We start from the raw sequence: 27,154 nt of genomic DNA, 5'->3' as shown, positions 1-27,154 counted from the left end.
AAAAGCAGTTCTAAGAAGGAAGTTCATAGAGATACATGCCTACCTCAAGAAGTAAGAAAAAATCTCAATTAAACAGCCTAACTTTACACCTCAGGGAATTAGGAAAAGAATAATAAGCAAAACCCAAAGTCAGTAGAAGAAAGGAAATAACAAAGAACAGAGTGGAAATAAATGAAATACATACTAAAAAGACAACAGGAAATATCTATGAAACTGAGACCCGAAAAGATAAACAAAATTGACAAAACTTTGTCTAGACTCAGCAAGAAAAAGGAGAGGGCTCAAATAAATAAAATCAGAAATGAAAATGGAGACGTTAAAACTGACACCACAGACATACACAGATCATAAGAGGCTACTATAAACAATTATATGCCAAAAAATTGGACAACCCAATAGAAGTGTCTTAAGTTCCTAGACACAGAGGACCTTCCAAGACTGAATCTTGAAGAAGCAGAAAATCTAAATAGATTGATTACTAGTAAGGAGATTGAATCAGCAAATCAAAAACCTCCAAGGAAACAAAAGTGCAGGACTAAATGGCTTCACTGGTAAATTCTACCGAACATCTAAAGAGACAATACCAGTCCTTCTCAAACTCTTCCAAAATATTGAAGAGAAGGGAACACTTCCAAACTCATTTCATGAGGCCAGCATTACCCTGATACCAAAACCAGACTAGGACACCACAAGCCAATTACTACAAGAAAATTAGAGGCCAATATCCCTGATGAACATAGATGCAAAAATCCTCAACAAAATATTAGCAAAATGAATTCAACAATATATTGAAAGGATCGCACACCATGATCAAGTGGGATTTTTTCCAGGGATGTAAGGATGGTGCAACACCTGCAAATCAATGAACCTGATATAACACATTAATAGAATAAGGGATAAAAATCATATGATCCTATTGATAGATGCATAATAAAGCATTTGACAAAATTTAATACCCTTTCATGATAAATGCTCTTAACAAATTTGGCATAGAAGAAACATATGTCAACACAATAAAGGCCATATATGACAAACCTACAGGAAGCATCATACTCAGTGGTGAAAAGCTGAAGAAAGTATTTCATCTAAAATGAAAAATAAGACAAGGATGACCACCCTCGCCACTTTTATTCAATGTAGTATTGGAAGTCCTATCAATCAGACACAGCAGTCAGACAAGAAAAAGAAAAGGAATCCAAACTGGAAAGGACGAAGTAAAACTGTCTCCGTTTGCAGATGACACCATACCTTACACAGAAAATCCTAAATATACCACAAAAAAAACTACTAGAACTCATCAACGAACTTGGTAAAGCTGCAGCATACAAAATTAATATACAGAAATCTATTGAATTTCTATATACTAACAACCAATTATCAGAAAGAGAAATTAAGAAATCAATCCCATTTACAATTGCATCAAAAAGAATAAAATACCGAGAAATAAATTTAACCAAGGAGGTGATGTTTGGAAACATTTAAATAATAGTAAAAAGCAGAAGTATATAAATTAGATTGTCACAATTCTTTTTTACAGTTTCTAATTCTTTACATAAAAAGAGTAAGTTTGTATAAACAACAAGGACCTACTGTATAGAAGAGGGAACTATATTAAATATCTTGCAATAACCTATAATGGAAAAGAATCTGAAAACGAACACATACTTAAATGTATAACTGAATCACCTTGCTGTACACCTGAAGAAACATTGTAAATCAACTATACTTCAAGAAAAAAAAATTTAACCAAGGAGGCAAAAGTCCTGTACTCTGAAAACTATAAGACATTGATGAAAGAAATTAAAGAAGATACAAAGAAATGGAAATATATCCCATGCACATGGACTGGAAGGATTAATATTGTTAATATGTCCATACTACCCAAAGCAATCTACAGATTCAATGTGATCCCTATCAAAATACTAATAGCATTTTTCAAAGAACTGGAACAAATAATCCTAAAATTTGTATGGAACCACAAAAGAAAACTTGAATAGCCAAAGTTATCTTGAGAAAGAAGAACAAACTGGAGGAATCACTTCAAACTGTACTACAAAGTTATAATAATGAAAACACTATGGTACTGGCACAAAAACAGACACATAGACCAGGGGAACAGAATGGAGAGCCCAAAATTACACCCACACACATATGGTCAATCTATGACAAAGGAGACAAGAATATACAATGGTGAAAGGCAGTCTCTTCAATAAATGGTGTTGGGAAAAATGGACAGCTACATGCAAAAGAATGAATCTGGACCACTGTCTTACAGCATACACAAAATAAAACTTTACAAAAATAAATGCAAAATGGATTAAAAACTTAAGACCTGAGACCATAAAACTAGAAGAAAGCATGGGCAGCTTCGTTACATCATTCTTAGCAGTATTTTTTTAGATCTGTTTCCTCAAGCAAGGGCAACAAAAACAAAAATGAACACATGGGGCTACATCGAACTAAAAGGCTTTTGCACAGTGAAGGAAACAACAAAATGAAAAGGCCATCTAGTGAATGAGAGAAGATATCTGACAACAATATACCTGATAGGGGTTAATATCCAAAATAAACAAATAACTCATACAACTCAACATCAAAACTGCAAACAACACAATTAAAAAGTGGGCAGAGGACCTGAAAAGACATTTTTCCAAAGAAGACATACAGATTGCCAACAGACGCATGTAAAGATGCTCAACATCACTAATCATCAGAGAAATGCAATTCAACACCACAATGAGATATCACCTCACACCTGTCAGAATGGCTACTGTCAAAAAGACAACAAATAAGTGTTGGAGAGGATGTGGAGAAAAAGGAATCCCCATGCACTTTTGGTGGGAATGTAAATTGGTGCAGCCACTGTGGAAAATAATATGAAGGGTCCTCGAAAAATTAAAAATGCACTACCATACTATACATAAATTCCACTTCTCAGTATTTTTCCAAAAAAAAAACAGAACACTGAAAGCTATATGCACCCCTATGTTTATCGCAGCATTATGTACAATAGCCAAGATGTCGAAGCAACCAAGTGCCTATCAACAGACAAATGGATAAAAAAGATGTGTAATATATATACAGTGGAGTATTACTCACTCATAAAAATGAATGAAATCTCGCCATCTGCAAAAACAGGGATGGACCTAGAGGGTAGTATACTAAGTGGAATAAGTTAGACAGAGATAGACAAATGTCATATGATTTCACCTATATGTGGAATCTAAATAAAATAAAACAACTAATGAACAAATATAATAAAACAAAAGGCTAATAGATACATGGAACAAACTGGTAGTTGACAGAGGAGAGTGGGGTGGGGGGATGAATGAAATAGGTGAGGGAAATTAAGAAGCAGAACTTCCACTTATAAAATAAATAAGTCACAGAGATGTAATTAATGTATGGCATAGGGAATATAGTCAATAACATTGTGATAACTTTCTATGGTCACAGATGGCAACTAGACTTACTGTGGTGATGATTTTGTAATGTGTAAAAATATCGAATCACCGTGCTATATACCTGAAACAAATATAATATTATAATTCAATTATACTTCAATTAAAAAAGAAAGGGAATTCTTATCCATGTTACAACATGGAAAAACCTTAAAGACATTGTGCTAAGTGAAATAAGCCAGTCACAAAAAGACAAATACTGTGTAAGTCCATAATATGAAGTACCTGGAATAGTCAAATTCATAGAGACAGAAAGTAGAATGGTGGTTGCCAGGGGCTGAGGCAATGAGGAATGGGAGTTACTATTTAATAGGTATAGACCTTCAGTTTTGGAAGATGAAAAGAATTCTGGAGATGGATGGTGGTGATGGTTGCACAACAATGTGAATTTATTTAATACCACTGAACTGTATCCTTAAAATGGTTACAATGGTAAATTTTATGTTATATATATTTTACCACAATTAAAAATAATTTTCAAATTATTTTTCAGACTCTATTGAACATACCTCTTTCCTGACCTCATAAGGATATTGATAATCAGAAGGAAATTTTATAAACAGAGAAGAACTTGTCTAAAACAGTACATAGAAAGAAAGATAATAAGCCCATCTCAGCTGTGCACTTGGGACCTGAAAAGGGGAGAAAACAACTACGCAACTAAAGCTGGCTTTTCATGTGGAAGTGTTTATTTTTTGTCTAGTATTAATCTTAAAAGCATTTCTTCATTTATACAAGTTCCAGAAGCATTCTAAAGGTAGTCCATATGTCAGATCAGGAATCAAAATACCTGGGCTCTATTCCCTCCTTGGCCAAGGCTCCCTACAATCATAAAGAGCTGTTGCAGTGACTCAACGCCAGGCAGGAAGCAAAAGGAGAGGAAAGACAAACAAGCCAAACAGCCTGTCATTAAATGTGAAATTATTCCTCTCCAACTTGTTTAAGCCCAGTGTGTAATAGACCTTGTTTACGTATTTCTTCTGGGGTTTCTAAATTACTTCTGCAACAACTGGGGCATAGTGAGAAGTTCAAACAGAGGCCAGCTTTCTAGAGACAGAGGATGTCTGTATATTCAGGGAGAGATTTCTACACACAGCTCCATTAATGTACATTAGCCTTGCCCCGTGACTTTCTCTATCAGAATAATGAACTTTGTTAGTCAATGTGAAGTCCCTGGGGAATGTAATCAGATTCAAAGATTCAGGCTGTAGAAGGAGATATACTCTCTACTATACCCACACCCACACATCACTGTTAGTTTGATTTTCTTCCAAGCCAACACCATCTGCCTATAAAATTTATGCCATGGCCACCCATCCTTCCCCACACCCCAACCCAAGCCCCTTTGTTCAGCTTCAGCTCTGATGAAACAGACAAAAAAAAAAAGAGTCCTCCCTATTTGTTGTAATTTCAACAACTATTGAAATCCTAGATAAAACATTTGAATTGCCATATGGCACTCTCACTGCATTTTTAACCCACTCTCCTAATTTAGGTAGAAGCATATCACCAGCTGGTAGGAGGGAAGGAAGTCTTTACATTACACTGCACAATATGCTTGGAGCAAGAGAAAGGCGGGAAAGGGAAGGATTTGTGTTAAGAAACCAAGGCAGGAGACCAGGTCCCATATGGACAAGGCCACAAGGTTAATCCCTGGATAAGCCACTTAACTGTTCTGTGTCTCTATTTATATGCTATAAAGTAAGATCTCATTATTCAATTCAAATAAAATACTTAGAGAATACTGAGGGCCAGGCACTGTGTTAGGCACTTTGACCAGACCTAACTAGTATTCCCTTTCTCAGTGCCAGTAGAATCAAAGCAAAGATACAGCATCACACTCAAGGACACGACAAATAACAATGCTAATCTTTCTCAAATGGTTATTATAGAAAAAGAGACCAAGACCAGGCACACCGATATTTTCTTTGTGAGTGAAATTGCTTTCATAAGCCAGCTTAGAAGGCTTTCTGATCAGTCCCTACTTTACTCTCATTAGAGTATCTGCAGAGCTGTATAACAGAAAGCAATTTTGACGCATTCTTTGCTCTTCTCTTTGTAAAACGTATTCTTGAATTCTCAAGAAATCACCCACATTGAAACTCCAAACAAGTTGCTGATTACTACTGATAAAATTTATTTATGGCACAAGTATTGCCATAAATATGTTTTTTAACTGTGTAGCACAGAGAACGATACTTAGTATTTTGCAGTAACCTATAAGGGAAAAGAATCTGAAAAGGAATATATATATGTATATATGTGTGCGTGTGTGTATACGTGTGTATGTATGTGTGTATATATATATATATATATATATATATATATATTTAAAAAACCAAATTGCTGTGCTTTACCCCTGAAACTAACATGATATTGTAAATCAACTATACTTTAATAAAAATATGTTTTTTTAAGAAAACTCTTAGATAACAGAGACTTATTAAAGGCATGTTACTTTTAAATATGTTATTTTATTAATACACTCAATGACCAATGTTGGTATTATTGTCTCCAATTATAGTTGAGGAAACTGAGACTTTAAGAGGCTGGTAGCTTGCCAAATGTCACCCAACTAGGCAATGGCAGATATGGAATTCAAAACCAGGTCTGTATTCCTCCAATGACAACACTTATTCCCACAGCAGCAACCACTGTGCTACCTCACCATACTGCCTTGCTGATGAGCTCTCCTTCCTAGATAAAGAATATGCTGAAACCTAAACTAAGTAACATAGCTTCAACCAAGACTATATCTTTAACCTCTTAGTCCCAAGTGTCATGTAGGTTAGACTGAAAACAAAAAAAATAGGAGACTTAATTAAAGCCCTGGGGTCCAAATGTCATATTTTCCCTAACTAGTTTCTAGTGCTCACAAACGACAGAAGTTAATGATGAAAAACATCCCCAAGGCAACAATCTAATACCATTCTTCCTCTAGTTCTTACCTATCTTGGCTGGTTTAGATGGCTGGAAAACAAAGCAGTTGACTCCATGAACTCCCAGACCCCCTCTAACACTATAGTTCTTATTCTCTTTGCCCTACTTATATAGGAGAACCTGTAAAACTATAAAACTAGGTTTTAGATGCCAAATTCATCCATTTTAGTAAAAGTACCACCAATAACATGAAATTGCATCTAACAACTGCCACGTTTTAAAAATTCCTTTTAAGTCACACCAAAATAATCATAGTAAAATACCAGAATCATACCAATCAATCACAAGGAATAAATAAGAACCAGGAAAGCTGAGAGGTACTCCTGTTCATAACATTTCATTTCTTTAGACCTCAGTGAAATATCTGACCAGCTGGAGAAAGCCTGACTGGACAACATGGCCTGTTGTGACTTTTGTGGTTCCTGTCCTGTGGCCTTCACCACTTGGTATATTACATCATTGTTAACTATAAAGGGAAATGCTGGTCTGGCCCCTTTAATGAACCAGAAGTTCCCAAATCTGGCAGAGAGAAAGAGATTCCTGTTATCTTATTTATCTCTTATGATAAATAATACATCAGAAATCATGGGTTTCCCTTCCAACAGAGCCATACATTACTTATGTATTACTTAGTTGTACCATATACCTTAGGGCTTAATATACCAGTTCAAAATTCAAAATCAACAAATGCTTATAAACTATTCAGGGGCTTTGTAAAAAATCCCAATGACTGTCTATAATTATAGGGGAAGAAACAGGGGTTCATGACCAAATATCAAAAGATAATCAAAAAGGGCAAACTGTTCTACACTGGAAAAGCAGTGTGTTTCTGACTGGACACTGGGGAAAGCACAACCCCTGGATGATAGCTTCTTGATACCAGAGCTGAGATTGTGTCAGGCCCTGGGGTACGTACTAGGGATGCAACACTGGTAATGGAGACTTTGCCCATTCAAACAGGAAAACACCTAGTAGCACCATATGGATTCTAAAATCTTCATTATGTATGAGGAAGTAGGCTATTTCCAAAACCACTTCCTTGCATACCTCTCTACACACACTCAGCTGAAGCTGGACAACAAGAAGGTCCAAGGAACACTCAGGGAACTCAATGTCCTGCTGTACTCAACAATAGCCAATTAATGAACAGCCTCGTTTAGTATTTAAGGGCTATACTCGCCCTCAACTCCTCCATTTTAGGGCAAAAGCAGCTGTAGACAATATATAAACAAGTAGGTGTGGGTAGGTTCCAATAAAATGTTATTTACAAAAACAGACATTACTTACAAAAACAGGTGGTGGGCAGGATTTGGCCCATGAGCCCTAGTATGCTGACCCCTGCTTTAGTTCATATAAAGCAAGGACACCCCGTTGAGAAATCAAGTTACTATTCCTTTTGCCCTCGCCCTTCTGCCCAGGACTCCTGAGAAGGAGCAAAGAGCAAAGGTGCAAGGCTAGAAAGTTTCCTTCAATCAGTTATTCTCAAAATTAGAGGCTACAAAACACTTCAAAGTAAACAAGACCTGTGAATATCCATTCTACTTACTTGTACTTGTCACCATTAGAAAATAAAAATCTTCACTCATCCAGTGGAGAGATCAGAGATACCTTCTCTGGTGTGCCAGTGGGATGACACATGGTTTTTATTAAACATCATGCTATTAATCCCTGCCTGGTGCAGAAACTCAGGCAGCATCCCATAAAAAACATCAAAGCCACAATTGGCCAGCAGCCTTCAGAACACCTAGAAGCTCCTGGAGGGCCACACGTTGGGAAAGTCAGTGCTGAAGGGGGCTACTAACTCCTTGAGGGTGAGACCACTACCAAAAGAAAAGAATTCTCTCTGGAGAGACTTGCCAAGCAAGTGCCTCCTTACCCAGTGGTTGGTTCAAGGCTTCAATCAGCTTCAATCAGATCCTGCTGGACTTGTTAGACCGGACAAAACAACAGCAATAGCTTTGGTAATAATGCCAGATAGGGACTAGGGCAAAATTGCCTGCTGTAAAGGAAATCTATATAATGGGCTCTGCCTAAGAAACATGACAATTATCTCCATACTGGCAGGGGAGCAGAAGCTGATTAAAGGCACAGGGGTAAGAGAAAGGCAAACGGATTGGTCCTAAATATCACCATGGCACACCAATATTTATGAGCTCTTTTGAACGGGGGCTGCCTAACACATGGCATGAGGGAGTCCAAAAGAATTTAAATCACAATTTGGAGAATGGCAGGTGAGTCATCAGAGCAAGGACAGGTGACCACGCAATAAAACAAGGCACATTAAGGCAAGGTCTCTGAGAGGGAGGGAGAAGGAGATGGCAACAGGCAACACTGAGGGTTTTACAGAGAGTGAGCTGCACAGGAGATGGTGTTAGGAGGAAAGGCACAAGGAGCAGAAGAGGGCTAAGTGCAAAGCCAGGTCAGAGCTGAGACAGACATTGGGAAGAATCAGGTAACTACCACAGGAAGGGACCATACAGGAAAGCCCAGAGGCACAGACTTCCCATACTCACCCTGCAAGGCATAAGCACTGACCCCCTTCAACAGAGCATACATCAGAATACAGTAGAAAATTTGCTGCCCTTAGGAGCCAGAAGATCTGGGTTTTGACCCCTATTTGCCACACACTGCTGAGTAACTCTGAGCAAATCACTTAACTTCTGATTTTCAATTTCCTCACCTGTAAAACTGTGAAACCATTATCTGCCCTTTGTTACTTCACCTACATAAGAGGAACACTAATAGTACCCTGCCTGATTGGCTCATAGGGTTGTTGTTAAAGAACAAATTGAGATCGTAGGTCAAACTGTTTGGTGAACTGAAAAATACTAAGAAAGATGTTATACTTTCATTATTTTTATGAAGCAGTATTATGTATGGCATCAGTTCAAACACATAACTCCATCTAAGAATGAAACTGGTTTTAAACAAGATGTGTATTAGCCCCAAAATTCAACATTCACGGATAACTTGGGCTAAATAATGTCTGTACCACCTATGAAACTTTCAGAATCAAAAACCAAGCAGCCTATTAAAATATGCCCCTATTTTTCTTCCTTGTTAACTAATTTACAATTTTTAAGTTTATTTTCCATCCTAAAGATGTAATTAAAAAGGCCTAGGGTCACCCTCTCCTTCATCACAATATGAAGCTTCCCTAATTCCTTTTAACCACCTCCGTTGGCTTCAGAAAATTCTGCTTTTAAGGCTTCTACCTTGGTCTAGAGAGTCTTCTCCCCAGGAGCTCACAGAATAGCCCAAGATTGATGACGCCAGAAACTCTACCACAAGCTCTGGTGTATCGGTCCCGTTAGCTACCCACTCCTCTACTGCTGTTCTCCAGCTTTCACACCTTTCCTAATGTCCACTTCCTGTGGAGATGCATACTAATGGCTGTTCCCATTTCTCTACAGAAGGCCCCATATCTCTTCTTCATTAACTCTACTTTCTGAACTACCTGTTCCTCTGAACAGCACTTATATTCTCTTTCATCATTAAATAAATAAAATCAAAGTGGAACAGTGGAAATATTCAGAAAATCTAAGTCTTAGCTCTACTATTGACTAGTAGCATGAAAGTTCTTAAACTCTGTAAGCCTTCGTTTCCTCATCTATAAAATAGAGATAACAGTTTTCTTCCCAGATTAAGTTATATAATGTATGTGAAAGTGCCTTGTATAGTATAAAGTGCTCTGTAAATATTAGCTTATGCCCATATCTATATCTATGCCCACATCCAGGTAATTGGTCAACCTGAGTGAGATCACGTTCACAAATCCCACCCTCGCTGTTGCCCAGCACAAACATTACCAAACCTAAATCCCAACTCAATTTGTATTAGAGTTGTTTCTTCCTCATTCATAATTTCATTCTCTAAATTCCACATATCTAGGGGTAAGTGTTCTATTATAGAAGGTCTGTCTCTTGATGTTCTATTTCATCAAGTTCCTACTAGGCCAACCGGAAAAAGTACAGCAGTGACTTAGATTTCCTGACCTTCCCCTACTCCATTCCTGCAGGTCTGTGAAACGCTTGGCTGCCTTCAGACCAACACTGGAGGTGCATTCTTGGCCAGAGGCAGTGAAGAGAAAACAATTCTTTTCTTTCACAAGCTGTAAGTGATTCTGAAAAAAATCACGGGGTCAGCAAAAAGAGATTGGTGAAGGGTACAGACTGTTTTCGTAAGGCACAGTGACATTGCACAGAGCCCAAGAGTGGGACTGATTACTGGGTTCCCGTACTGACTGTGATTAACTGTCTCAGTGACCTTGGACAAGGAACACCCCCTCTTAGGTTTGTTTCCTCATCTGAAATATGGAAGAGTTAAACAAAATGTTCTCTTAAGTCCCTTAGAACTCTATGAGCCCATTCCCAGCAAGATACTGCCCATTAATCAAAAAGAAAAGGGAACAGTTAAACTGCATCTGCTTTTCACAAAGGAAACACAAACAAAATGCCAAGAAACCCCAGCTTTCCCTCCCCTTTCATTCTGCTGGTGCAGCCATATACTCCCTGGCTGAGCTGTTACCCAATTAGCACACTGGTACCCCTTCCAAAAACCCTGAAACACTGGGCTTGGATTCTAGAAGACAAATCAGTCCAGATAAACCAAATATGGAAAGATATCAATATTCCCCATGTTAAGAACAAGAGAAATTCAGCATGGTGATAATGGTGACAGAGACATTCTCTTCAGAACTCTCTTTCCAGTTTTTTTTTTTTCCTGCTTTAAGCAAAAGTTGTAAGGGGCAGCTATAAAACACCTCGCTGGCTTGTTACCCACCCTCCTCCCCCCACCTAATGAATTCAGGATGGATGAATTCAGGATTAGTCTCCATCTGTCAACTGCCACATGCATAATACATACTTTTCCAATCACAGGGAAAGGCTTTTCCACAAGAGCCTGGCGCTGGAGAGTTGGAAGCTGAAATGTGGCCCTCCTGCTTCTAGGAAGTCCTTAATGAAAACCTCTTGCAAATAACTGCCTTGAAGTCCCTAATATGGTACTATAGTGCTGGGCCTACTGCTTGCCACTAGTGAGAAATTTCATGGTGCCTAGGGATAAAAATAATATGGGGGGAGGACTTTGTCACCCTTTAGTAACGCCACATATTTCCCAATATACACTATCCGCTATGTGAAAAGCAGCTGCATTTGCCGTAAGAAGTCAACAGGTGAGCAGAGAAGAGGGGAGGCCTCTGGAACTGCCCAACCAGCTGGTGTAGGTTCTTGGAGCAGGAAACAAAGAGGACAGGTGGCACACCACCAAGATGTAATATACTGTCATTCTTCTGTGACAAAAATAAAACATAACCAGGCCCTAATTAAAATGGGGCTAGATTGCTCAACATGGAAACCACCTGATCCCAGCCATGATAATGGAGGAAAGAGAATGAAAGGAAACTTTCTACTAGCACAGTTCTTCACTGCCAACTGGGTCACTTCAAACGAAAGAACCCCCAGCCCCAGTAAAAAACATCCACACGGTTTTAATGCAAGGTACCTGCTTTAGAGTACAGTGCAGAAAGAGCTTTGGAATGGGAAAACAGAAAATCTGATTCTGGTCCCAATTCAGGCTCTAGCTCTAGATCCCTGGAAGAGTCAGTTCTCTCTCTTGGCTTCCTTTCCCTGGATATAAACCCAACAGAGTGGATGTGAAGCTTTCTAAACAACTTCCCAGTTCTGTTGTTCTATAAGGAAGAGCCAAAGGAAGGTATCAGTACATAAACCAAGCACCTCTGTTTCTCCAAGCACAATCATACCATAAAATTCACTTATTAAAGTGTACAATTAAGTTGTTTTTAGTATACTCACAGAGTTGTGCAACTAACATCACAATCTAATTTTAGAAAAATTTTACAACCCCAAAAAGAAATCCTTTGCCCATTAGTAGTCACAACATGCCCTGATCCTCTCCCCCAGCCTTAGACAATCACTAACCTGACATACCTAGTTCCTTTAGTGTTTTTAGCACAATAAAGTAGTGGACTTTTTAAAATATCTGCATCTATTGATATAATAATTTTTTCCCTTATTCTAGTTATTTGGTATATTATACTATTACACTGACAGATTTTTAGATGTTAAACTAACTTTGCATTCCTGGAATAAATTCCACTTGGTTATGGTGTATAACTCTTTTTATATGTTGCTGGATTTGGTTTTGCTAGTATTTTGTTGAGGATTTTTACATCTACATTCTTAAGGGAATTTAGTCAAGAGTTTACTTGTGATATCTTTGGTTTTGGTATCAGGATACTACTGGCCTCAGAAAATGTGTTAAGAAGTGTTCTCTTCTAACTTTTGGAAGTTTGAGAAGGATGGGTATTAATTTTTCTTTAAAGGTTGGAAGAATTCACCAGTGAAGCCATCTAGGCCTGGGCTTTTCTTTGCAGGTAGTATTTTGATTACTAATTCAATGCCTTTATTTGTTATAGGTCTACACAGACTTTCCACTTATTGTGGAGTCAATTTTGGTAGTTTGTGTCTTCCTAGATATTTGTCCATTTCATCTAAATTATATAATTTATCAGCATACAGTTTTCATAGTATTCCCATTTATTCATTTTTCATTTTTGTAAGTTTGGTAGTAGTGTCTCCTCCTTCATTCATACATTTAATATTTTGAGTCTTTTCTCTCTTGTCTTTGTCAGTCTAGCTAATGGTTTTTCAATGTTGTTATTTTTAAAAACCAAATCTTGATTTTTTTTAATTTTCTCTATTTTAAATAGAGAAAATAGATTTTCCTATTCTTTATTTCATTTAGTTCTACTCTAACTTTATCATTTCTTTCCTTCTATTTGCTTTGGGATTCGTTTGTTCTTTTTCTAGTTTCTTAATGTGGATAGTCAGCGTATTGAATTATGATCTTCTTTTCTAACGTAGGTGTTTAAAGCTATAAATTTTCCCCTAAGCACTGCTTTTGCTGCATCCCATCAGTTTTGGCACATTGTGTTTTCATTTTTATTCATTTCAAAGTATTTTCTAATTTCCCTTGTGATTTCTTCTTTGACCCACTGGTTACTTAGGAGTGTGATATTTAATTTCCACATATTTATGAACTGCCTAAATATCCTTCTGCTATTGATTTGTAATTTCATCCCACTGTGGCTACAGAACGTAATTTGCATAAATAAATATATTCAGGCAAGTTGTGTGGCCTATCAGAGGGTCTGTCTTGGAAAATGTTCCATGTGCACTTAAGAATGTGTATTCTGCTGTTGTGTAGAGTGTTCTACAGATGTCTGTAGAAGATCTACTTGGTTTATAGTGTTGTTCAATTCCTCTATTTACTTACTGAGCTCTGTCTAGTAGTTCTACCCATTATTGAAAGTACAGTATTGAAGTCTCCAACTATTACTGTTATATTACCTTCAATCTGTTATATCTCCCTTCAATTCTGCCCACTTTTGCTTCATGTATTTTGGGGCACTGTTGTTAGGTGCATATGTTTATAACTTGATATCTTGCTGATATATTGACAGTTTTACCATTATAAAATGTTTTTGTTTGAATGTCATAAAAAATTTATCTTAAAATATATTTTGTCTGATGTTTATATAGCCATCCTAAGTCTCTTTGGTTACTATTTGCCTGGTATATTTTTCCATCCTTTTACTTTCAACCTATTTGTGTGTTTGAACACAAAATGTGGCTCTTAAAAGACAGCATATATTTCAATCAATTAATCCATTTTTGATCAGTTTATACACTTTGTCAATCTCTGCCTTTCTACCGAAGTGTGTATTCCATTTACATTTACTATTACTGATAAGATAGGATTTATGTCTGCCATTTACTTTGTTTTCTAGCTGTCATATTTCCCTCTATTTTTCCATTACTACCTTTTGTGTTAAATAGATATTGTCTAATGTACTATTTTGATTCTCATGTTATTTCTTTCACTATATATTTTTTAGTTATTTTCTTAGTGGCTGACTTCAAGATTAAAATTACAATATGGTTCAGATTAATTTTAACTTAACTTAGAAAGCATACAGAAACATTGTTACAATATAATTGCTTCCTCCACATCCTTTGTACTGTATTGCATGCATATTGCATTTTTATATATCATAAGATCAACAGGTTTGTTTTTTTTTTTTTTTTTTTTTTTTTTTTTTTGCGGTACGCGGGCCTCTCACTGTTGTGGCTTCTCCCGTTGTGGAGCACAGGCTCCAGACGCACAGGCTCAGCGGCCATGGCTCACGGGCCCAGCCGCTCTGCGGCATGCGGGATCTTCCTGGACCGGGGCATGAGCCCGCGTCCCCTGCATCGGCAGGCGGACTCCCAACCACTGCGCCACCAGGGGAGCCCAGATCAACAGTTTTATAACTATTACACAACACAGCTGTCATTTAAACCAAATAGAGAAGAAATGAGTTACTAAAAAACAGACAGTTATAGTGTCTTTCATATATACCTATGTAGTTACATTTACTGGTGCAGATTTAAATTACCACACATCGTTCTTTCATTTCATCCTGAAGGACTCTTATTAGTAGTTCCTGTAAGGCAGTTCTGCTAGTGACCAATTCTCAGGGGTTTTGGGGGGTTTTTTTGTTTGTTTGTTTATTAATTAATTTATTTATTTTTGCTGTGTTGGGTGTTCGTTTCTGTGCGAGGGCTTTCTCTAGTTGTGGCAAGCAGGGGCCACTCTTCATCACGGTGCGTGGGCCTCTCACTATTGTGGCCTCTCGTTGCGGAGCACAGTCTCCAGACGCACAGGCTCAGTAGTTGTGGCTCACGGGCCTAGTTGCTCCGCGGCATGTGGGATTCTCCCAGACCAGGGCTTGAACCCGTGTCCGTGCATTAGCAGGCAGATTCTCAACCACTGCACCACCAGGGAAGCCCCAATTCTCAGTTTTGTTTTGTTTTGTTTTAATTCTGACAATGTCTTAATTCTCCTTTTTTTAAAAATATTTATTTATTTACTTATTTGGCTGTGCCAGGTCTTAGTTGCAGCATGCGGGATATTCGTTGTGGCATGTGGGATCTTTTGTAGTTGTGACATGTGGGATCTCTAGTTGCAGCATGTGGGATCTTTTCAGTTGTGGTATGCAGGAACTTTTAGTTGTAGCATGCGGGATCTTCAGTTGCAGCATGCAGAATCTTTAGTTGCAGCATGCAGGATCTTTTAGTTGCAGCATGCAGGCTCTTAGCTGTGGGCATGCAGGATCTAGTTCCCTGACCAGGGATTGAACCCGGTCCCCGTGCATTGGGAGCATGGAGTCTTAACCGCTGAACCACCAGGGAAGTCCCTCCCTTGTTTTAAAAGAATAGTTTTGATGAATAAAGAATTCTTGATTGACATTATTTTTCTTTCAGCACTTTGAATATGTCAGTCCACTGCCTCCCAGTCTCCATGGTTTCTTATGGGAAATCAGCTCTTAATCCTGTTGAGGGTTCTGTTCACCTGATGAGTTGTTTTTCTCTTCCTTCTTTCAAGATTCTCTCTTTGTCTTTGGTTTTCATCAGTTTGACTATAATGTATCTAGGTATGAATCTTCTTCAGTTTATCCTACTTGGAGTTTTTTGAGCTTCTTGGATCTGGAGATTAGTATTGCACATCAAATTGGGGGAGTTTTGGCCATTATTTCTTCAAATATTCTATCTGCTTTTTTCTATCTTTCTTCTCCATCTGGGACTCTCATTACGCATATGTTGATACACTTGATGGTTTCACACAGTTTCTGGGATTCTGTTCATTTTTCTTCATTTTTTTCTTCCTTTTGCTTATATTGGATAATCCCAGACTGGATTATCTTAAAGTTCTATGACTCTTCTGCTAGCTCAAATCTGCTATTGAACCTCTCTAATGGATTTTTCATTTTAGTTATTTTATTTTTCAACTCTAGAATTTCTATCTGGCTCTTCTTTATAATTTTTATCTCTTTATATTGTCTCTTTGGTGAAACATTGTTCTCAGGTTTTCCTTGTCTCTTAGGTGAAATATTGTTCTCAGGCTTTCCTTTAAATCTTTAGACATGGTTTCCTTTAGTTCTTTGAATATATTTATATTAGCTGATTTAATTTTTTGTCTAAATTCCAACATTTAGGCTCCATCAGGGACAGTTTCTACTGACAGCTTTTTTCTTGTGTATGAACCATACTTTTCTGTTTCTTTGCATATCTGATCATTTTTTGTAGAAAATGGGACATTTTAGACAATGTAATGTAGTATATCTACTGTACTTCTGGAAATCAGACTCCCCCAGATTCTGTTGTTATTGTTGTTTTTGTCATTGGTTCTGTTGCTGTTTGTTTGTTTATCATATTTCTTGGACAAATTCTGTAATGTCTGTATTCCTTGTAGTGTGTGGCCCCAAAAGTCTCTGCTTGGTTAGTTTAGTAGCCAGCTGGTAACCGTTCAGAGATCTCCTTAAATGTCTTGAACCATTAAGTCTTCCACTTTTTTCTGAGAGGAAGTTCTGTGTGCATGTTGGGTCATTTCTTCAACACTCAGCTAAGCAGTTTATAACTCTGCCTCAAGTTCAGCCTTAGGAGAGAAATTGGGGCCCTCTCAGGTATTTTCTAGGCACATGCACAGCCCTGGGCGTGCACATGGCCTTCTAGATCTGCTGGAATATGTCAGAGCTTTTCAAAGCCCCCAGTAGACATCTCATTCCCCTTTTATGTTTTTGGCCAGGCTTTTGCTGGCCCTGACTGGTCCCAGTTAGTCTACGCCACCTGTGATGTTAAACACCTCGGGGCTAGAACTTTTCCCACTGGGCTAACTCTAAATCAGATGAAGTAATGAGAAGCTGTGTGAATGGGGCTTTTCTAGGTAGCTTTGAGACAGGTTAGATAGTGACAAGACTATAGGTCTGTGAGTGTCTGAGGAACTACAAATCCATTCTTCTCCCTTAGATGCTAAAGGCTACTGGTTTCCACAGCTACTATGGTTATGGGGCTGTGGGTTTTCAAGGTTACCACAAAGCTCTGGAGAAGGGAATGGGAGGCAGGGTAAGTTAAAATGCCACAAAACCTGCTGTTACAGAGGTTCAACATGTTTCCATCAATAAACATTCTTCAGATTGTTGCAAGCCTTTTGGTTAATTTACAGAGTTCTGAAAAAGTTGATTTTGACAATTTTTGCCAGTGTCCTTTTTGCTTTTATGGAGGAGCTGATTTTATGAGGTCTTTAATTTACCATTCGCTCCAAGTACTATCCTAAAGGAATAGTTCCCCTGTGTGGCTGAGAATTTGCCCACAATGAACACATTCCTGTGGAAGCAGAAGCTGAAAAAAGCACCAGGAAAAGTCTTTTTAAAAGATAAGCAAAAAGTTGCCAGTTGTTGCCTCTAGTGTGAAGAACTGGGGAACTGGGACACAGGAGGAGGACCTTTTGAATTTTGTACCATGTTCATGTGTTACTTACTCAAAAACATTTTTAATATACTTATAAAAGAAGAAGGAGGGGAGTTCTCTGGTGGCCTAGTGGTTAGATCCTGGGCTTTCACTGCTGTGGCCTGGATTCAGTCCCTGATTGGGGAACTGAGATCCCGCAAGCTGCACAGCACAGCCAAAGACCCCAGGAGATATACTACACCCTATTTCTGACAAACTCTCCGTTCACTTAAAGAATCTTGCTCATTATCAGGGCCATTAACTACCACAGTAGTAAAACAGATAGCTTTGACTTAGGAACTCTTCCTTCTCAGTTTTGTTTTGTTTTGTTTTCCTATGGACAGTTGCATCCCCACAGTCTAGCTCAGTTTTCCCCCACAAAGACCCACTTTATAACATGTGATAGAATATATATCATATCCTGAACTTCTCCATAGCTCTTCTCACAACTGTAATTCAATTATTTAAGTGGGTAATCAGATGTTTAACGTACACTCCAAGAGGGCAGAGCCCATATAACCCTTATTCACCATTATATCTCCAGTTGCCCAGTTGTCTGACACATAGTGGGTGCTTCGTAAATCCTTGTTGAATTAAAATTAATTATTTTTATATCATGTAAGGCTTTAGCACTTGATACAAGCCCAATAATGTATCATGAGGGCCCTCCACCTCACTAGAAAAAAAACCAGCTCAAGATTTCCAAGATACTCTCCTGGAAAAGCATGTATCTTTCCAGATCATCGTGGGCTTTTAGGAAATTTCTATAGTTACTGATTAGAGAAGCAGGTGCCAGATTAAACAGAAGTTTGGGGTTATGCTTTTAAAAAATGATGCTATAAAAAATGAAGCTGCAAAGTAATTTTCCTTCATAACTCTTAACTCTGAAAAACGTTTCTTAATAAGAAGATCAAGCCATAATCTTCCCTACCCTACCCCTATACCATTCACCATCCATAAAAAAAAAAAAGAAAGAAAGAAAGAAAAAACCTACCAGCTTCTTGTAAATGGTCACACTGAAAGGCTGGCTTGGTTCAATTTTCCACCCTAGTCCCCACAGCACTCCAGTCCTGCTACTCTGGAATCTGGTCTTCTGAGGACCTTCTATGAATATGGTAATATTGCCTCCACCAAATTCCACTTGACACTGCTTCATATCTACTAACAGCAGTACCACACGACATACTCATTACATTGATCTGAGCGACTCTACAGAATATCTAAAATACAGTCTTCCCTCATTATGTGTGGGGAATTAGTTCCAAGACCCCTGCGGATACCAAAATCCACAAATATTCAAGTCCTTTATATAAAATGGTGTAGTATTTGCATATAACCTACCCACATCCTCCTATTACTTATAATACCTAATATAACGTAAATGCTATGTAAACAGTTGCTAGCATGTGGTAAATCAAGTTTTGCTTTGGGAACTTTCTGGAATTTTCGATCTCCCATTGGTTAAATCCAGAGGTGCAGAACCTGCAGATACAGAGAGCCGATTGCAACTCCATGTCCTCCAAGTCACTGATTAACTATCACCAGGATAATGACAGGATATCTGCTGACCGAGAATGTGTATTACATCACCAACTCCTCCCTGCACACCACAGCACTACATTCAGTCCAAAGGGATTAAAAGCTTTGGTCTCCCTCACTATAGAGCTATTCAGGACAGAACTGAAGGGCACCAGGTTGGCACCTCTCAAGAAGCATTCACCAAGCAGATAATCAAATAGGCTAGCATGATTCAACTCATCTACTCACACTGGACATATCAGTTGGATTTTCCCTTTGCCTGCTCTCCCAGAGTAAAGATGAACTGACTCCAAACTTTACGATGGAATCAATTTAGGTTGCTTGACTATTTGTGCAAGACAGTGGCAGCCCAGAAAACAGAATGAGAAAGCCAGGAGGAACCCTAAAGCTCACTGACCAAACTTCTAATTTTAGAAATGGGAAAACTTAGGTTTGCAAAACTAAAGACTTACTCCGAGTCATACAGCTAGGAAGTGGCACAGTTGGAACTAGTACACAGGTTCCCTGTGTGCAAAGCTAGAGATGGCTCCACTAAGTATATTCAATATCAAATTTGCCTCAAAGATGGAACTGACCCATCCTTTCAGGAAAGCAATTACTTACCAAACAGGTGCCCCGGTTGCCAAAGCAAGAGCTGAAAAGGTACCCTAAAAAGTAACCTTAACGTAAACATCTAAAACTCTTGTCTTTAAAAGTATAGAATGTAAGAAAGTGACATTTTTGCATTCTTTTAAGACATAAGTTTTCATTAGTCCAAGACAGCCTGTGTATTTGTGGTTGTGCATGTGTATGTGTGGGCTTAATGATAAAATTCCTTTTTTCTGACATCTGTTTTATACATATAAACATACATACATATAAAGTATGTTATCCTTGGTTTTTGAAAGTCTATTTTAAAATTTTGTTTAAATTTTTATATTAATTAATACTGTCAATATACTAATATAATATAAAAATTTATGTAGGTATAAATTAAGATCCTATAATGAGGTTACTCATTCCTTTCCCAAATGGTTAAACTACAATATGCATGAAAAAGAATCATGGAATGTTAGACCTGAAAGTGGGCTTATAGATCCCCTACCCACCCTCACTTTTGGGCCCCTCACCAAGGGCCCCAGCAAATGACTTACCAAGGTCACAGACCCCATTAGTAGCAGAACCATCACCATACCCATCATGTCTAGGGTTTTTTCCCACTATACCATCATTCTGCCTCTGTTCATTTGCAGCGTCTAGTGTGCTTCCCCAGAGAACTCTCTGTCTGGAGACTATCACCTTCCATTTTCCTAGCCCATTAGAATCCAAGACACCTAGACTGTTAGAAGTAGATCATCTAGTTCAGGAGTTGCAACCTGACTGAATCCAGGCTGTAAATATATTTCATTTAGCTATCACATTTTTAAAGAAAGCAAAGGCTTTTTTACATGGGATGAGGCTGCTGTATTTTACCCCAATCACTCCAGTCCTATTAACCCACTTCCAATAGCTTCGTGCTTTTCTGTTTTCTCCTTGGCCACTGACTGCATTTGGGCCTGCAAACACTGAATCCAGAACAGGCATAAGTAGCAGCACACCAAAGTAAAATTAGCTGATGGAAAATGTGAAATATGGCACTATGTTTTAGCAATAACTAGATTCACTGCCTTACCAATAAAAAAATCCATTTAGGTTAACTACTCATATCAGAGGTCTGCAAACTACAACCAATGAATCAAACCCAGCCCACAGCCATTTCTGTATGCCCCCGCCCCATGTGAGCTGAGAATGGTTTTTATATTTATAAAAAGTTGAAAAATTCAAAGGAAGAACAATATTTTTGTGATGTGAAAATTATGTGAAATTCACTTTTCAATGTCAATAAATAAAGTTTTATTAGAACACAGCCACTCTCATTTCATGTACGTATTACCTATGGCTGCTTTCTCACAACAATGGCAGTTAAGTAATTGCCACAGAGACTGAATGGCCCTCAAAGCCTAAAATATTGCCCTTTACAGAAGAGGTCTGCTGACCCCTGAGCTATATCAAAGAAAATTTAAAGTTTCTAATAAACTGCGAAAAAGTCACAAATATTTGTTTAGAATTGGAACATCTTACACATCACTCTCAGATGAATCTTCCTAAAACACAGCTCAGACCATGTCTCTCTCCTATCAAAAATGTTTTTAATACTCCCTGTCTATAAAGAAAAGTCTGAAGTACTTAACAGGTCCTGCACAGTCAAGATCTCAACCTTCCATTCCAACCTTATCTCCCAAACTTCTCTTCCTGCACCATATATCCCAGATGACTTGAATTATTTGCTATCCTTTTACATGCTCTATGTCATTCCTACTACATGAAATGCCCTGTCCTGAATACAGTGCAATGCAGTAAAATAAGCAGGGCTTTTAGAGTCAGGTCTCGGCTCTAATTCACTCTTGCCCTTATCAGTTGAGAAAGTTACTTAACGCCTCTGAACTTCAGTTTTTTTCATATATAAAGTGGGAATAATAATCCTTGCCTCATAAGGCTCTTACAAGATTCTAATTCCTGGCATATAGGAAAAACTAAACAAGTGATAAGTGTTATTAATTCTGTCCAGTTACAATGCTACTTCCTCCTTTGCTTTTCCTTGTCCTTCCATAGGGAAATGACCTCTCCCTCTAATGTCGCATACCACGGTGTCCACCTGTCTCACTCTATGGCTCTGATCCATACCTACTCCCTTATATGATGGTGAGCTCTACTTATATCTTACCTCCCCTACTAGTCTGGGACCTCCTTGAGGGCAGGATCCCATCTGTGACTTACTCTGTCACATCTGTGACAGCCCTGAGAACAATGGCTTGAATTTAGTACGTGCACAAGTATTTATGGAATGAATGATATGTGTTCACTGAACTAGATAGCATTTATTAGGTGTATCATGTTGTGTTGGGATATAAGCAGAGGCTATATCACTTGTTCTAAATAATACCTAGCCTAAGTGCGTAGAAAATATTCAAACAACACCAGGGACCAAAGCTGCCTATATAAAAACAAAGAACAAACAGAAAAGTGTGCAGTATATTTGCCTTTCAGAGTGCCAGTGTTTTTATTTTTCACTGGCTTAAGTTATAATCACCATTTTGTACTCCAACAATTATGAATAGATCACATTTAAGGGGGGGAGGGAATGAATCACTTTCCCAAGGAAGACATATTGAATATCATTCATAACATCAATTACCTCTGAGCACAGATCTATCTAAGAAAATCTAAATATCCAAAGAGGACCTATATTTATAAATTAATCATCATACACAGTTGTGACTAAAACCTTATCTAGAGCTCTGTACAAAATCAGACACAAGCACGAAAGCAAGTTCCAACTAGCTTAACAACTTTAACAAAAACTGCAGCTGGTTTTTGTGGCATGATGCACTAGGTTTCACTGGTTCCTAGAAACACTAGCCAGTTGATTTGATGGTCAATTTAATAAGTTAAATAAAAAGGTGCCAATAATTCTTCTTTACTTTTAATACCAGACTCCAAATGACAAAATGAATCCACACACATGTACACAAAATTCATTGCTGAGACACACCAATGTCGGGAATGACATTTTCCAACAGGATGACAGCAAAAAATATGTTTCCAATTACTTCTGCTTATGTATTTTCCTTTAGAAATCTACCAAAAAGTACACATTCACCAGCAGATATATTATTAACCTGAAGATGTATTATCAACAACTTACAATATTTAGCTGTTTCCATTTACAAAATACTTTCATAATCCATTAACTCTTTTGAGCCTCAAAGCAACTCTGTGAGGTGCGTATAATTACCCCCATTTTATATATGAAGTAAATGATTTGTGCCTTCTTATCCCAAATTAGTGAAGCCAAGATTGTAGCCCAGGTCTTCTAAATCCACTTCCAGTGTTCTCTCTTCCTTTTTCCTCCACACAAAGCAAGAGTATACCTTTGTTTTGCGTCAACCTCACTTACTCTCAAAAAGTTGCCCAGCTAGCACAGTGTGAGGAAACAGAGTGGGAGTATAAACATTACTGTGGTCAAGACAGTGGGAAACATCCCACCTTTGCCTCTAGCTAATCACATTTTTAGAATCATGCAACTTAAAGGAAAGAAATGGAGTGTGGGTTAGCTGCTGGGTTTTATTTCCTAACTGTCCTATCTTTGGCTTTCTATGTATACTCAGAAAGGGAAAACCACCATAAATATCAAGAAGCCCCCTGAACCAAAATAACTCTTGGATCTTTTGCCCATATGCAAAGGTTTAAGCCTGCATAACTGTTGACTCTTACCACGTTTAATCTCAGAAAAGGAAAGAATAAAAACCGCAACTTGCCCCTCGCTTAGAAAACTTTTGCCCATCCTCAAACATTTTATTGAACTGTTTATTTTCTCCTAAGAATCTTAATCTCTCTGATACTCCTCAGCTGCTCATTTTTTAGCACAAACACTTTCAGCTTACCCTACACTTCACAAAGCCAGTCCCTTCCAGGGGCTTAGATGAGCTTCATTTGACTATGAATACTGCACCAAGCAGTTTACTGAAACAAGTAAATAAAAAGAAAATCCAAACATTCCCCCTTTTCCTTTCAGGAACCCCCACCTTTCTAACTACTTTTGTGGCACAACCTGCATATCTTTAACCTCTCAATGAACTCTATTAAGTGGCAACACACCCCAAAGCCTGGCCTAAAGTTTCTAAGGATCAGCATTTCAAATACCCCATCTTTAAGGTGCTGCCAAGAGTTTACTCTTGTTCAGACTGCAATAGGACAAACCATTATATGATCGAATTCAATCAAACAACCAGCAGGAACTTGGAAAACTTCTATTCTGACCAAAGTGGGCAGACAACATATGCAGGGAAAGCATAGACTCCAAGGGGCAAATCAGGAGAGCTGCACAACAAATACCCCTGCGCTGCGGCTCCCAAGCCTTTCTCCCTATTCTTGGTTGGCTGCATTTGCCTTAAGGTCCCCATGCTGCACCAGACACAGTATTTGTGGGATAAATCCACTCAGAAAAAAGTTATAGGCATACAGAATATATTTGCCAGTGACTTGGACTTTATTTCTCATAATCATCTTTCAACCAAGAAGAGAAAAAATGAATTATATCCACCCATTCACTAACCTCCATTCTTCTGGGTATATACTTTGGCACAATGGACTGGTTTGCCTGCACTCTTGTTGGGGATGTTTATTATTCTTTCTCCTACTCCAAGCCTTCTGCCAACTAGCAGAAATAAAAACTCCATACACAGTGGGGAAGCAGGGGAGGGTCCCACAGCTGTTAACCGTGACCACTGGGAAAGCCAAGCTAGGTGAGGTTCCTTCAGCCAGATGACTCCCAACCTGAGCTCTCTACTATGCTCCCAGGGGGCTGAGTTCCTCCTGCCAGGGACTAGGCAGGTCTTTGTTCCACCCTTGAGGAGAATTCAGTGGCATGTGAGGCCATTTAATAATTCTGAACTTACACCGACCTTGACCAGAACCATAACTCAGTAACTTAAAGAAAAAATCCCTGGGGCAAAGGTGCTTTCCTTAGAAAATAACTTGCCATCTGAAATTTTTTTACTGCCCCCATACTTACCTATAGCAACCAGAGGCCAGGAAGGAACAAAACCCTGACTCAAGCTGCTGGCCTGAATTCCCAATTCTTTAGGAGGTACTAGGGCAGTTCCTCAGTCAGCTTGGATGTCCCTTTGCCTCATACATGGGTAGAAACATGTCCGACAGTACAAGCAGACTGTCCCTTCGGAACAACAGTCTGACAAGAAAGGACAGTTGCAGAATAAGACGGTCCCTGGGACAGCTACAGATCCTGTCTTATAAAGCCAAGGACACTAAAGGGAAAAGCCCCAATTCTAGTTGCAGCCACCACCTTCCACTTCTACTGACCCCACTCCAAAGTGTCCGGAAACCCATTCGCCTCAGACACCTGGGCTGGGAATCACCCTAAATCCCCACTTTCCCCGTGGTGTGGAAGAGCTCAAAGGCCAGAGCCACCGGCTCGAGGAAACTGCTCATCGAAGCCTTCCACTTACTTCTCATTGCGCTGATAAGCGCGTTGCCGTCTTTGATCACGTCTTTGATGAATTTATTGGTCCTCTCCAGTTCCTGCTCATAACACTTGAGCCTCTCGCGGAAATCAGGGCTGTCCAGGTAGCAGTCGCTGAACTCCAGCGGGGGGTGCCCCATGGTTCTGATGGCGGGGATTGGAAGGAGAGAGGAAAGACACAAAGACCAAGAGCATCAGTGGCACAGTACAGGGAGAAGATGAGGTGCGCAGACTGCAGGACTCCCTCAGGAAGCTGTAGCCTCCCTCCCTTTGGAGGACAGGTACCTGTTCAGATGAGATTCCTGGGGACAGCTGGCTGGTCTGTACCGGAAACGAGGGGCCTGGTGATTGCTTCAGGTGACTGGGAGAGCTAACTAACGCAGTCGGATCCCGGCGGGGTGCTGCCTAGCAAGCAGCTGGCCCCCTAGTCATCGCCCCCCTGACAGGCGACAGAAACTGCAGCTCAGCTCTCCTCCGGAGACTGGCCGGATCCTTCCTGAGCAATTGCAAACGTGACACTTTAGCCCGCCCAGGGTGTGGGCGGGGGTGAGCGCCGGGGGTGGGAGGTGCCTCTCCTTGCTCCCAGCTGCGGAGCCTGCTGAAGATTTCCTTTGCCGAACTCCGCGGGCAACCCTAATTGCACTGTCCCCTCCCCCTTCTTAAAGCCAGCGCCTCCGCCCTGCCCCGGTGAAGCCCTCGTACCGAGCCTGGGGACTCGGGTTCCTTCAGCTGTATCTTACTTGCACCCTAGCGTCTCGTTACCAGAGTCCTCCGTCTCCCAAAATTCTTCCTGGTCCAAGGGAGCCGGCCTGCTGTCCTGTTAAGCTCCGGAAGGGTTAAGCCGGGACGGCAGTGAAACGTAGCCTTCCTCCAAAGACGCCCAAGCGGGAAGAGGAGGGCAACAGCGCGACGCACAATAGCTACAGTAGCCCGACGCTTCCCTACGGAAACTGGGGAGCAGTCAGCGCCTTAGACTCCAGCTGGAAAGCGTGGCGGCCTGGGAGATGTAGTCTTTCCGTTTCACGCCCGGTGACTCCTCCCCGCGATCTCCCCACCACTCCGCCAGGGCGGTGGCTCTCGCCGAAAGGCATTCCCAGCCCTCCCCAGCTAATAGCTGTCCCGGCCCAGCCTCAAGGGGCAGGTGCACCGCACTAGAGTCTACCTGGAAAACTTCCAAAACTGGAACGAGCAAGAACCCGGGAGGGATCGATTGTGGGAGGCTCTCTCTCACTTCTCATTGTTTGGCTGGATTGTTTGTGGTTTTTCCTTCCTCTCTTTCCAGACTCCCTCTGACCAACCCACTTCTTTTCCTCTTCCCTTTCCCATGTCTACGGGTCCTAGAGCTCTAATTCCCATGGGCCTTCTACCTGAAGGGTTGACTCCTGCCCTTGGATCTCCATGTTAAGCTCAGAACCTCCTGCCAGAGAAAAGGAGGCCATAACTAGGAGTTCATTTTTCCCTGAATAGGACCTCAAAGCGTGGTTTTGTGACCCAACTCATCGCATCGGCTGTTGATTAAAGCACATGATTTTCCATATGTAAGTGAAAAAGCTATGAAAAGGATATTATAAATTGTCTTGCAGCTTCCCTGAGAGACCTCTTCTCCATTGTCTATTGTAGAACTGGGGCTACTTTTACAGGTGCCTGCCTTGAGATTAAGAGTAGCTAGGGGATGGAAAATAGTGTGTACACGGGCAAAAAGATTCATTTTAATTTTGGAGAAGTGTTTAGGTTACATTGCCCTGTGAAGAAAGCCAAGAAAAGCCGGAACTGAAGGGGAATGTAAACGGAGTAATAATGGCTAC

General features: G+C 39.6%; 1 protein-coding gene across 4 annotated transcripts in view; it reads right to left on the bottom strand.

Annotated features, from left to right (window-relative positions):
• The window catches only part of OPHN1 (oligophrenin 1), a 643,672-nt gene extending 617,388 nt beyond the window's left edge, over window positions 1-26,284 (bottom strand). For 2 of the 4 annotated variants that reach the window (XM_081222445.1, XM_081222448.1), the window contains exons 1-2: window positions 26,090-26,284; window positions 25,336-25,493 (exon numbers count right to left, since the gene is read on the bottom strand). In XM_081222445.1, the coding sequence (XP_081078571.1) occupies window positions 25,336-25,489 (154 nt within the window). In that variant the 5' untranslated portion in view covers window positions 25,490-25,493; window positions 26,090-26,284. Of the gene's footprint in view, window positions 1-25,335; window positions 25,494-25,634; window positions 25,855-26,089 lie in introns of those variants that run through there. The other 2 variants (XM_081222447.1, XM_081222446.1) reach the window with 2 other exon arrangements.
• Between the last annotated feature and the right edge of the window lie 870 nt (window positions 26,285-27,154).

The sequence above is a fragment of the Mesoplodon bidens genome (genome assembly GCF_964165515.1).
Source record: "Mesoplodon bidens genome assembly, chromosome: X".
In the NCBI taxonomy this organism is placed as follows: domain Eukaryota; kingdom Metazoa; phylum Chordata; class Mammalia; order Artiodactyla; family Ziphiidae; genus Mesoplodon; species Mesoplodon bidens.
This window is presented reverse-complemented; position numbering and strand designations above follow the sequence as displayed.